The sequence below is a fragment of the Nanorana parkeri genome, unplaced genomic scaffold (assembly GCF_000935625.1).
Source record: "Nanorana parkeri isolate BGI_ZX_2015 unplaced genomic scaffold, ASM93562v1 scaffold1562, whole genome shotgun sequence".
Classification (NCBI taxonomy): Eukaryota; Metazoa; Chordata; class Amphibia; order Anura; family Dicroglossidae; genus Nanorana; species Nanorana parkeri.
In genome coordinates, this window is record NW_017307830.1 from 183,495 (window position 1) to 196,726 (window position 13,232).

Here is a 13,232-nt window from a genome sequence, read left to right on the forward strand (position 1 = left end):
ATAACACCCCCCCCCCCCCCCCCCTCCATTCAAGGTATCAAATTGAGACTTGAAAAAGGAATTTCCCTATTTTTAGAAAAATAAAAGTCTGCAACCGTCGCCATCACTTCCAAATTTACATAATCGTTGGATGACGTCCCTTCAGATCTATATTTTGTGAATATTACAAGCAGCTCTAAGGGAAACAAAATGTTTTTTCTTTATATTGAAGCCAGCAATGTCACAGCGTCAGAACGAAAATCATTTTAGGAGGCATTGTATATGGCCCACCGACCACCATTTCTGCACAGCAAATAGTCTATCACTATGATAATTCGCACCATGGAGACAGAATTAAGGAATGCAATCTGAGTTGCAAAAGGAATTTCGACGGGCAAGCCAAATGAAATACCGCAGTTCGTACTTGATTTTTCACTTCACATGCATGGTTGTATGTGTTATATGAAGCCTGGCGCTGTACAGCCTATACAAATCATAGCGATATGCATGTTTATTGTAAAACGCAGAGCGCCCAATCTGCAGTAGCACATGTAGGAATGTTGTGGTTCCTCCCACCGCTCCAATGCCAATATCAAGTGATGTAGAAGCCACCAGAAGGGACTATTGAGCGTAGAAGGGGATTAGGAAATCTTTACCCCTGGTACGGGTCGGTCGTGAGCATAGAGGGGGATTAGGAAATCTTTACCCCTGGTACGGGTCGGTCGTGAGCATAGAGGGGGGATTAGGAAATCATTACCCCTGGTACGGGTCGGTCGTGAGCATAGGGGGGGGATTAGGAAATCAACAACCCTGGTAAGGATGGGTCGTGAACCGCTCTGAGAGCAGAGCTCGCCGCCCACCGCAGAGCATACTCTCTTATAAGAGCCAAACTTTGCATTATTAAAATGGAAAGCAACAGACCCTTTAAGGAACAACATAGCGGGCCCTTTAAAAGGTCATCATATACCGGCTTATGCGCCCCTAACTAGATACTGTGTCCTGAGGCATCTCCATCAGGAGGGGCGGTTCTTCAAGCCGCACAGCATAGTGTGACCCATACGGGTGATGTTCATCCTCTATTCTGGACCCTCTAGCCTTGACTGTTCTTAGCCTTTGGACCTTTTGTGTTACAATTACTGTTGTACAGCAACTTTGATTTTTGTATGTCAAGCTTTTACTGTATATCTTATAAACCCCTTAAGAAAACCTTATTGTACTAACAGGTCATCATAAAAATGACTCCTCTGAGTCCACTACACCAACAGGCTGGTTGCCCTGCATACTCTTATGCCGGAAAACCATAGGCAATTTCTTTTGGACAGTTGGGGCTGTCCCGGAAGCCCCCCTCCATAGGTACCCCAGGTCCACTGACCCTCTGCTGTACCATGTTGGGGGGAAGCCCCTGCTCGCTAGCACGTAGGCCTAGGAAAAAAATAACAAACGTTACGATGTCCTAGAACAAACTTTACGATGTCCTGCTCGGCCGGAGGAAACACAAAATAACTGAAGCGTGCTAGGCTTGTGCTCCTTTTTATTCTAAGTGTGGGTGATGTGTTTCCTGTTCCGGTGGGAGGAGCCTATCTCTCTAATGCTGTCCTGGAAGGTGACTAGAGAAATGGTGGTTAAGAGAACTGCGGTATGTCCGTTTGGCCATTGCGTCTGATAACCTGCTTAATTGGGTATTTATTTTTTGGGATGCAGGAAGGGTTATTGTCCACCGTCCCAACCTTATTGAACGACACCAGGAGAGCTGCCCCCTCCCCGCCCGGATTTCACATTCACATAAATCTTTTACCATCATCCAGGCTGCGTTTTATCCGCCTCTCACCAGAAGCTTTAAAACGCACTGTGTTCCCAGCCCGGCTGCTGCGTGGACAGGATTAGGTACACACAACAATCAGAAATAAAAGTGTTATCAGGGGCAGTCAAAGCACCTGGATGAGTCATACCAGGAGCAGAGGCAAATTTTCGGGGATTATCTGAACCCTCACCACCAATGTAATCAAGTCCTGAAACAAACAAAAAAGGGAAACAGAAAAAAAAGACAATCAGATTGAGATGAAGTGTAGAAAGCTCTTTTAATTTTCCTTCCCCCGGAGACTCCTGATCTCCCCAAACCCAGGAAGAAACTGACTCAGGACCTTCTAAAATGTCACTCTTGACCTATTCCTATAACAACCACTTAATCTAAAAGGAACCTGTGCTTTGCCCACGAGTGTCTGAGTACATTGCCTCTCCTCCTCACTACCACAGGCAAGCAGAGCAGCACAGTAGTGAGGTTGCTGGGACCACTTTAAAGTGGACTTGTCATTTTAACCTATAATGGCAGAGCACAGGTGCACTTTAAGTGAAATTAGGTTGTTTTAAAAGGGCATCAGTTTTTTTTTTAAGTTTCATGAGCACCTTGTCCATTAAAGGTGAAGTGACAGTGTCTGTGTAAGCCATTGGGCCACTTGATGCTCACCTCCCTAGCACTCCCCTGTCGCTCCTTTCCCCTTTACAGCCACTACCTAAATACCCGGTGCTGGCGCTCAAGAGGGGAGCAGTGATGTTCTCTCTTCATAAGGTAATAGCGCTTGAGCCTAGTGACAGGCTGGAGCAACGCTTCATGGGAGGAGTTCATATGCACTCCCCCCATACACAGGAGCAGTAATGACACCTCTCTGTATATAACAGTGCTCAGGCCTAGCAATGCATCATAGGAGGTGCTGACATGCATCCCCATAAACAGAAGCACCTCTTCATGCGTTTGGGCACCATGGATGGAGTGCACCCCTATACATGGAAGCACTAGGTATTTGGCAGCGGTGGCCATTGAGGAAGGAGCAGAGGAGGATCTCTAGAGAGGTGAGCATCAAGAGGTCGGGGATGAGAGTCATAAGACCATGAATGGAAAGTGGACAGTGTCTTTTTAAAGGTTTTCTTCTTAGATATAACTGTATATTATCCAATCACTGTAGGTTACTGCTTTTCAAATCTGTTTCCATGTACAGCTCATGATATAAGCATGGGGGCAGCCAAACTGATCCTGACCTATAAATGCTGTACAGCAAGCGAATCTGCTTTAATGTTCTGATCCCTCAATGTCTAACCAAAAAGACTACAGTACGTAATGATTGGCTTTATCTCTGCAGCTGTTCCGCAGACATCACCCTCATTAATCTAGAGACAGACACTAGGAGGAAAACCTACAAATCTGATCAAAATATAGAATGGTCGGCTGGTACAAAAATGTGCAATTCACAACATTTAGGAAAAAGGATAATTCTTCCTTTCAATGCCCAGCTTGTAAACATTCTCTAGTAGCCTCCAGCAAAACTCCTGAGTGATCGCCATTAAACGCTAAGTATCTAAAGCCATTTTTTCAGTGTTGAAGGGAGTTGGGAAGGATTAGGACTCCTCTCTGGCTTTTGTTGTCATCTGTGTACCCATTAGGCGAGGTGAGGGGAAAGGACTGAAATCCAATGACTAAAAGGGGCCGGCCAAGGACATTCAGGATGGAGAGGGAAGGGCTAGAGCAGGGGTAGGCAAACTCCAGCTGTGGTAAAACTGCAAAGTCCATCATGCATCTGGGAATCATGCCTGTGGCTGTCAGAGACTTGCAATGCCTAATGGCATTTGTTGTTGCACCACAGCTGGAGGGCCAGTTTGCTTACCCCTTTGGCTAGATGATGCTGGATGTCCTGCAGCCAGGAAATTAAGTGGGCTCTGACTTGCTGCAGCTTCTAATGAACATTGTGAGAAGCTCGCAGTGTGCAGTTAAATCAGAGGACGCCATTTCAGTCCAGGAGAGGAGACGGTAACTGTGCAAGACTGAAGGGAAGGCCGGAGGTCAGATTTAGCAACTCCCTTCTCTACACAAAAATTAGATTAAAAAAATGGCTTTAGATTTTAAAGTCGATTCATTTTAAACAATCTTGCTAAACGTAATATTTTCTTTTAAGTTTGTTGCCCCCCTCACTCCCAAAACTACTTAATTGTTGCCAGCGTATTGCATATGCACGTAACGCTGCGCGTTTTTTACCGCGATTCGCGGTAAAAAAGTAACGCGACCGTCGCGCGTTTCCGAAGGCTACTTGGCTGTATCCCAATGGAAACGCGCAACAAAAACGGCCCAAAGTAGTACATGTACCTTTTCAGGCGTGGGCCGTTTTGTAGCGCGTTAGGGACGGGCGGAAATACGCCAAGGTGGGAACGAGACCATTGAATACAATGGGATTTATATTTTTGAGCGTTTTGTAGAGCGTTCGTCGAGCGTAGAACGTGCTACAAAACGTTCAGGTGTGAACGAGGGCAAAGACTGTTTCAATGCAAATTTTTCAGTAAAAATTTGCACTCGGGAATCTCTGTAAAACTATATCTGGCCAGGATTGTCCTTAGCGCACCTGGGTGCGGGGTTATAAACCCATCTGCCATAGAGCATGCTTCTATGGTGGATTGGGGAGTTACTTGCTGATGGAAACACACAGAGAATGTGCCCAGCAGGGTCAGAGGACTGATACTTGCACCCACACAAATGCCCAGATAACTTTGGCGCAGCATCAAAGGCTTCCGAGTACAAAGCTGTAACGTCAGCAGATGTTTAAGAGCCTCCAAGTGCAAAACGGGAAAACCCCGATCACTTACTTGATCCGTCGTCAGGCTCAAAATTAGCGGGGTTGCTCCATGTGTTGGTGTTGCCATAACTATCCTCGTTGGTGGAAGGCTCAGCGTAATCGGCGGGGTTGAAGATTCTGGAACAGATGGGGGAGTAACAGTGAGGGGAGAATCACAGAAGCTGAGATGCAGCCAAATTACTAAAACCAAAAGAATGAACGGATGGAATGCACTTACCCCATACCCTGCGCAGAGAATCTTCCACCTCGTCTTCCTGACCCCCCTGTGTATGGAAATAAAATGTATTCTGTAGAAAACCACAGCTCGCCCACAGCCCCCCCCCCCAAATCTGTACTGAACGATAAAGATCTGCATATTAAAAAGCAGACAGCGGACGGGTTACTGAAGGCCAAACAGCATTGTGCATTCAAAGGAAGGAGTTTGTGTGGTCAGATGCCTTTTTTTTGTTTGAACATGACCGCTGTGAGGAACATGCCACACATTTACCTCTTCCTCTTCCACGACCGCGGCGTCCTCTCTCTGTGCCTCGCCCAGAGGAGCCACCACTTTTGCCCCCTTCTAATCCGTTTTCCTGAGCCCGAACTGGAAAATAAAAATGGTATGGGCTACATATAACAAGCCAGCAAGCAAACAAACAAACAATATGTACAGAATCAGTAATGGTATCCAATCGCCACTTCAAACTGCCCGTGTAACCATAACGGGGACGCTCAGATTGCAAACATATCACTTACACTCCCTCCCGCGGCTGGATCCTCGGCCCCTCCTGGGGGCACCTCCACGCCTGCGGCTGAAATCTCGCTCTCTGTCTTTGTTCTCACGCGTTTCCTCGCTGGGCTCTGTGGGTCCTGCTTCTTTCTGTCCAGACACCCCCTTCTTCTTCCCCACCATCTCCCAGGAGTGCTGCAGGGGTGCAAAATAGTAACAGGATATAGTTATTGATCAGAGTTTACAGAGATGCAAATAGAACAGCTACAGGATGGAAGAATTGAAACTGAAAGGCACATTGGAATGCAGATTACAATCTGGAGAAAGAAAGAGAAAACGGAGACACAAAGAAATAAAAAAGGAGCAAACGAGAAAATAAGACCGAGACGGGGAAGCTGTTCATTGTGTCACTTACAGTGTCTGGGTTCCCCTCCAGCAAGACGTTAATAGCTCTGTTGACATCTCCATTACAGTCGTGAAGTGCGATTACACATTCATCTTGGTTCTTCCCTGTGATGTCGATCAACTGAAGAGCAAGAATGCATCCATTGAAAAAAGGAAAGTTTGCAGCTCGCCAGGTTCAATTTTATATTCAAAAGCAGCCCACCCCCTTGCATCCAGCTCTCATTGTCTACTGTGGTGGAGCCAGGATCCAAGTGGCACTATGTGTTACCTCCTCCACACACAGGGCCGAATACCTCTCCCACAAAGACTTGCAGCCAGGAGAGGTGTCATAGGAGGTGACAACACTGACAACCCTCTTCTACAGTGTGTGTAATGATGAAACCCTGCAGTGAATTCATCGCAAGCATTTAGCGTTGTCATCATGCAGGAGGAAAGCCCTCGGAATGTCAGGTACATCAGGTATTTATTCTCCAAAATTCATAAGGAATGTTTACCATATTACCTGTCCCATCGACCTCCCTGTGGATATTCCTTTTCTTGCAGAGCTAAGGCCTTCCAATTCGACTCTTTCAGCTGTGCGTCAGCAACCTGCTTCCCCCGTCTCCCTGTGCAATGGTTCCATCCTCTGTTATGCCATGTAAGAGGGGTAGGGTCTGGCAGGTGAAACCACAGCACATGGCAAGGGGGTCATCCAACACAGCTGAAGTGTCAGATTTGGCGATTCTGCAGGAGGTGGCAGATCTGCAAGAGAGTGAAGAGCCGAGGAACAGGCAAGTAATAAAGGAGAACTATTGGGAGAGTAAAATGGGCTCTTCCCAATAGTTTAAGCCAGTATTTGACATTGCAGCTGTGGCACGTTGGCTCCATAAATCGAGAACTGAGCAATCACAAACGTCTGATCACTCAGCTCACGGCTTCCCCCTGCAGAGGGCGGTGATTGTTATTTAGGGATCATCACCCTCTGTTCCTCCAGCGCTCAGTGGAAGAACAGAGAGGGGAGGGGGCGGGCACAGCTGGCTCTGGCTCTACAGAGGCAGCTGTCAATCGGGCAGCAGGAAGGATCCCGCTATATGCTGACGTTCGGTCACAGGAGCAGATTAGTAAATATACTCCTGTGACCCAAAAGGGAACTACAGCCAAAAAAAAAAAAAAAAGCTGTAGCCAGATAAATATATCCCCTGATAAGCGCCTCACCTGTTTGACATTCTCCTCGAAGTCTGCATCGTTCTGATCTGAAATCATCTGCGCCAGTCTGATCTGCTCTGCGGTGGCCTGAAAGCAAAGGGAACAAACCCGTGAAAAAAAAATCCGTCTCTGGACCGAGCAATTCCTTCCCTGCCGGATGCCGTACCTGTGGCCTCTGCTTGTGTTGTGTCTGAGTTTGTGTCTGTTCCCAGTTGCCTCTGGTACGATTTGTCGCCAGCAAGGTCATCATTTACAGTATATACAAATAACAGTATTTACAAATTACAACACTGCAGAGACAAAAAAAAAAAAATTAAATCACCTATAATAACTGACAAATTGCTACACAAGCCATAGGAAAATTGACCATTAGGCCTCATTCACACAGCTTAGAGTCAGCCCGTACAGATCCGTGCGGCGTGCACTGCATCGGGCCGTTGCCGGGAAGGACAGGTGCTGTGTGTGATTGTTTGCAGCAGCCTGTTCTTCCCTATGGGAGGCGGCCGTACGCTGTTGCACATCCGCAAGGGTGTCCGTACCCGTACGCAGACAGGATGGATCCTGTCTGCGTATGAGTACGGACACTTGCACCGATGTGCAGTTCGGGTAGGCGTACGGCCACGTCCTCCCGTAGGGCCGTGCACGCCGCACAGATCTGTACGGGCCGGCTCTTAGCAGTGTGAATGAGGCCTTACTTAAAGCTTTCCGTTTCAACCTGCAGTTAAAGTTTCCACAAGACCGCCAAAAATAAAAATGCTCTTCTTTGCAACCATAGCAACAGTATTACCAGCATCCTTAACTCCCTGCTCTTGCAATTGGCTCTGCCTTCCTGAGAAGTATAAATAGAGCCCGGGATCAAATTACAAGCGTTTACTGTAATTTAATGGACCGTGTCCCCCTGTGAAAGAGGAAGCCGCATACTTGCCTGTTCTGTGGGCTGCGAGTGCAATATTTCACTTTCTAGCAGAGCTAGGAGCACAGCTGCCATCTGATGCCCCCCCACCTGCTGGGTGCAGTGGTGGTACATCCCTGGGCCCTATGTCACTACAATAATGATATAAGGACCGGTGGGACCAGCAGGGGACTCGAAATCTAAAAACGGACACGGCATCTAAGATTGGACGCCGCCATCTAAGAACGGACTCTGCCATCTAAGAACGGACTCATTGTCAGGTATGTAATCGTCTTTAATTTACAGGGTGGCTTCCGTTTGGATTTTATTTAAAGCTGATCATGTGACTATAGTAAGAGTAAGCCATCACCATTAAAAGGCCGGGAGATACCCGTCCAATGTTCATCGGATGGTGTCACCAGCCCGCGCACAGTATTCCCACCCTCCACACGGCAGGAAAAGATCCTTAAACAGCTTCTAACATAGGGGTGGGCAACCCCGGCCTTTCAGCTGTGCTTTAACTACAGATCCCACCATGCCTCTGTCCGCCATGTTCATCACTTTAAGTCTTGCATTGCCTCATGGGACTTGGAGAACTGAAGTTGCCCACCCCTGTTTTAGTGGTTTGGAAGAACCTCTCTGTGTGATCATGCCTCTAAGCGCCAGAGATGCTCATTATTAACCCTTTAATAGCCACACGACGGATTTATGCTGACTATTTTACAGGTCAAAGACGTGGTCGCTAGTCTTGTGATCCCAAAAACCCTGCCAGATGCCGCAGCCAGCTCCTGGACCTCCCTGTAGACTACAATGTCCTAATGCAGGGGTAGCCAAACTCCGGCCCTCCAGCTGTGGTGAAACTACAAATCCCATGATGCATCTCCCTCCGGGAGTCATGTCTAAGGCTGTGAGAATCTTGCAATGCCTCACGGGATTCGTAGTTCCACCACAGCTGGAGGGCCGGAGTTTGGCTACCCCTGTCCTAATGCAATATAGCCTGGTCTGGCACCTGCCAGCAGCGGCATAGACGTCTCTAAGCGTGTTACCTGTGTTAGACTGAAAGCAACTGAGCAGGCGCATAACAGCCTTAGGCTAACTATATGTTACAATAAACTAATTTTTTATTGACTATAACCAGATTAATTTTTTATTGAGTTAGCAGTGTGGTTATCTACTTGGCAGACGTCCTCCTGCAGCGTAGAGCTGACATATCTGATGGGGAACGGACTGATAAAAATACAACTTCAACTGTTTTTTTTTTGCCGTCAGTGTGATTCCCCTCACTTTGTACCCTGTAGCACAGAACAAGACATAATTTTATTGAAAAATAACCTAATCAGCCCTAATTAACTCCTTCCTCCCATTGAACATTGTGCTTTTTTTTGTAAATATTATTATACTATTTATTTATTTTTTGCAGACAAAAGCACAATTAGTGTGGGGGAGGGTAAAACTTCTAAAAAAAAAAACGTTTTGGGGAGATTCCCCTCACTTTGTACCCTGTGGCATACAGCAAGACACAATGCATCATTTTATTGAAAAATACCCTAATTAGCCATGATTAACTCCTCCATCTAAAAATATTGCCGAATAAACAGGCCCCTACCGGAATGTAGGGGACATGTAAAAATTGCTCTACTCTATAGGAGGGTGATAGCTGAAGGGGTTAAAATATAAAACTAAACGCCAATCAGGAAGCGTCATCATAGGGATTCGGGGACCCTCAGACCACCGTGGTGTTAAATCACAGCAAGGCGTGCCCTGTCAAAGCTTGCACCATAAACTGGGTGGACGCGCTGGATGGCGCCCTGCACGTGGAAAGCCAGAGTGGAATATCCTCCTCCTGAATTATCTATCCATCCGGGATGAAAGTTCTTCACCTCGTGTGTATATGTATGTATATATAATCCCGCTGGGGAGCCCTCTCCTCACTTCCTGTCCTGACAGGAAATGTACCCACTTCTTAGTGCTCACCTAAACAGGTGTCTGCTTTGGAAGATTTCCTCTCATCCCATCACCCTGTGTCAGGGTGACAATCAGGACAAACACAGTGGATCTCCTCTAGTGCAGGGCAGGGCAACTCCTGCCTTCCAGCTACAAATCCCATCATGCCTCTACTTCTGGAAGTCAGGCCTGTTACTGTCAGTCTTGCCATGCCTCATGGGACTTGTAGTTCCACAACAGCTGGAAGGCCTGAGTTGCCCACCCCTGCCCCAGTGGGACCCCACACAATAGCTCTCTCACTTCCGCACTCCACCCAAGATAGTATACGAGTTCCTTTAGTACAGAGGTGGGCAAACTGTGGCCCTGCAGCTTTTGCGGAACTACAATTCCACATGCCTGTGGCTGGATTCTGCCAGCCACGGGCATGACTACCAGAGGCAGATAATGGGATTTGTAGTTTCACCACAGCTGGGGGGCTGGAGTTTGTCCATAGCCTCAATAGCCTTTAATGGGAACGCCAACAAAATGTGCGTTTTCCTGCCTAGTAACCAACTTTTCATTGGCTAAAATAAAAAAAAGACGATAAGCTCACGTGTAAATAAAGCCCAATAATGGAGATACACTCTGAATGAAGAGCTATCTTTCCCAACGGTGCGCCCAGAGATGCTGGTTTATAGCTATAGCAGGGAACCTCCGCACTCCAGCTGTCCTGAAACTACAAATCCCATTATGTGTCTGCCTCTGGGAGTCATGCCTGTGGCTATCAGTGTCTTGCAATGCCTCATGGGACTTGTAGTTCCATAACAGCTGGAGAGCCAAGGACGCCTACCCCATATCTAATAACATAGAAGTCTGGCTGTAGTATAGGCGGGTTTGCCGAGCTTGCCCACCCCGAGCTAGATCGTGCCGACTTCAGTCTCAGCACACAGAACCATCTCAGGTCCAATATGTCACCAATGGTTTCAGGATGTCCTGGTGCCCTCCCGTTTTATCTATAGTCGAACTCACGGATGTCTTGTGCGGATTTCACAGGTTTATCCACCAAGAACCGGGCTTGGAAGATGGCCCGTAAATCCGACTTACTGTGGCATGTACTGTCCCCCCTTAATGGCTACAGGAAATCAACCAGAAAGGGTCTACTGACATGCGGGCTTTATGGATTGAGAAGCATGCTCACCTCCAGGACTTCTCTAGAGAATCTCCTGTCCTCTGGAACTCTTTACCCCAACCTGTCCGACTATCTCCCACTCTGACTGCCTTTAGGTGATCCCTTAAGACTCATCTCTTCAGGGAAACCTATCTCACCTCAACCGAAACAATCATGTTCTCAAACAACTCATCCCCACCACACAGCTACCTCCTCATGCATCACTTCCCCCTCCCCTTTAGATTGTAAGCCATCAGGGGCAGAGCCCACCTTACCATCTTGTCTTGTTTTGTGATTGTAATGTCTTCCCTATATTGTAAAGTGCTGCACAAACTGTTGGCGCCATATAAATCCTGTATAATAATAATAATAATAATAAATGTACATTTAAAGGGTCGTTCCACCCAAAACTGATACCAAACTTCATTTACAGTATACGGTTTGTACATTAAAAAAAAATACAATGCAGACAGACATTGAGTTTTCGGGAAAAGACTTGCTCACACAGACAGGTGCATGTTAAGGGGCACATGACATACTGATGCGCGCCGTGCACATACAATGCATTATGGTGTGCATAGTGATCGCGCTCAGCAGAGCGTTGTTATAATGTATCACAGTGCTTTCATTTCTTTTCGCTTTTAAAAATGTTTGACTGACGCCTCTGACTTCGTACTACAGCGCTGCAGAACGCATTGCGTAAATATGCAACGTCTTTTTTTCTTCAGTGCGCACTGATGAGAACTGAAGCAAAAGAACATAAGGCCACTTGCCTTGTCTGTGTTGCATGCGCGCTGGGGCTCTCCGCCTCTATCTTTCTTTAATTAATGGGTCAGTCTGCCCAGAACGGTTAAATCTTTGTTTCTATTAGTGAGATCTAAGGCCCTGAGCTCCTGAATCAAAAAATTACGAAGGGCTCCCACCATCTCTGCTTTATTTTAGATTATGGAAAACGCACGAGGAGCTGCAACACCCCCCATGGGGGAAAAAAAGATATGGCAACTATGGAATGGAGATCTCACCACGGGTGTCACTGAGAGATACAATAAGCTAACCTGAAATGTAAAAAAGCCGACACATGGTACCCCCTAATATGTTTGTTTTTTTACACATCCGCCCCTGTGGCTCTTTAAGGCCTGGTTCACACCTGGGCGTTTTGTAGCGCGTTCCTACGCTCTGCAAAACGCTCAAACACCGAAATCCCATTATTTCCTATGGGTATGGTTCACAGTATTACAGGCCGTATGAACGCAATACAAAACGCCCTACGCCCAAAGAAGTACAGGAGCTTTTTTGGGGCGTATTTGCCGCTCGTATCCATTGGGATACAGCCAGGTAGCCCTTGGAAACACACGGTTTTTGTAGGGGATCACGGTAAAAACGCGTGACACGAAACGCCTGACAAGCACCCATAGTCGATACGCCTAGGTGTGAACCCAGCCTAAGGCCCGTCACACCATGGAACGACGGACAACCTGTGCACTCTGACGCACGTTCATGGAATGTATCAGAAATGCCAAATGTGCTTGCTGTGCCATCACTGGTAAACGGAACCCCAAATGCAGCCAGGCAAATGCCCCTGAATGCGCACCACACAAATGTATACGAATGTGCATCATCGTGAGGTTCATGCAACGCCATGGTGTGAATGGGGCCTAAAGCTAGTTTTACTTAGCTACTAGAGTCCTGCATTGGGCATGTCAGGGCAAAGGGATAGGGTCCTTTGTAAGGAACACCCCACACCCCTTTCCCTAATATATGCACTTGCACGGTGGTGCTCCAATGCTCCCTTTATGTGACAGAGCTGTTGGGGTTATTTCAGCGCTTACAGGGGTTCAATGACTGACCACCCGACCTTGTGACTGCATTAGGACCACATCCTAGGAGGGGAGGATATAACATTAACATGACCACCCCACGTGTCTGCATTCGGGGCTGGTGATTGGTCACTTGGACCACTGCATACTGGGAGGGAGGGGAGGATATAGCATTAACATGCAGCCCCCCCCCATGTGACTGCGCCTGGTCGATTGGACCACTGCATCCTAGTAGGGAGGGGAGGATAAAACATTACATCCCCCCCCCCCCATGTGACTGCGCCTGGTCGATTGGACCACTGCATCCTAGTAGGGAGGGGAGGATAAAACATTACATCCCCCCCCCCCCATGTGACTGCGTTTGGTCGTTTGGACCACTGCATCCTGGGAGAGAGGGGAGGATATAGCATTAACATGCGGTCCCCTATAAATACACTATGCTGCCCCTACATCCTGATCATGTGACAGAGCCATTGGGGCTATCCCTGAGGTTACATTGGTTCAATGATTGACCACACCCCCACGTGACCGCATTTTG

General features: G+C 47.4%; 1 protein-coding gene across 1 annotated transcript in view; it reads right to left on the minus strand.

The window, feature by feature from the left end:
• The window catches only part of UBAP2L (ubiquitin associated protein 2 like), a 40,601-nt gene that overhangs the window by 26,070 nt on the left and 1,299 nt on the right, over positions 1-13,232 (minus strand). The window contains exons 2-9 of the mRNA XM_018570588.1: positions 7,061-7,184; positions 6,904-6,981; positions 5,720-5,830; positions 5,331-5,499; positions 5,083-5,178; positions 4,813-4,858; positions 4,606-4,712; positions 1,827-1,988 (exon numbers count right to left, since the gene is read on the minus strand). Coding sequence (XP_018426090.1) covers positions 1,827-1,988; positions 4,606-4,712; positions 4,813-4,858; positions 5,083-5,178; positions 5,331-5,499; positions 5,720-5,830; positions 6,904-6,981; positions 7,061-7,144 — 853 coding nt within the window. The 5' untranslated portion in view covers positions 7,145-7,184. The remainder of the gene's footprint in view (positions 1-1,826; positions 1,989-4,605; positions 4,713-4,812; positions 4,859-5,082; positions 5,179-5,330; positions 5,500-5,719; positions 5,831-6,903; positions 6,982-7,060; positions 7,185-13,232) is intronic.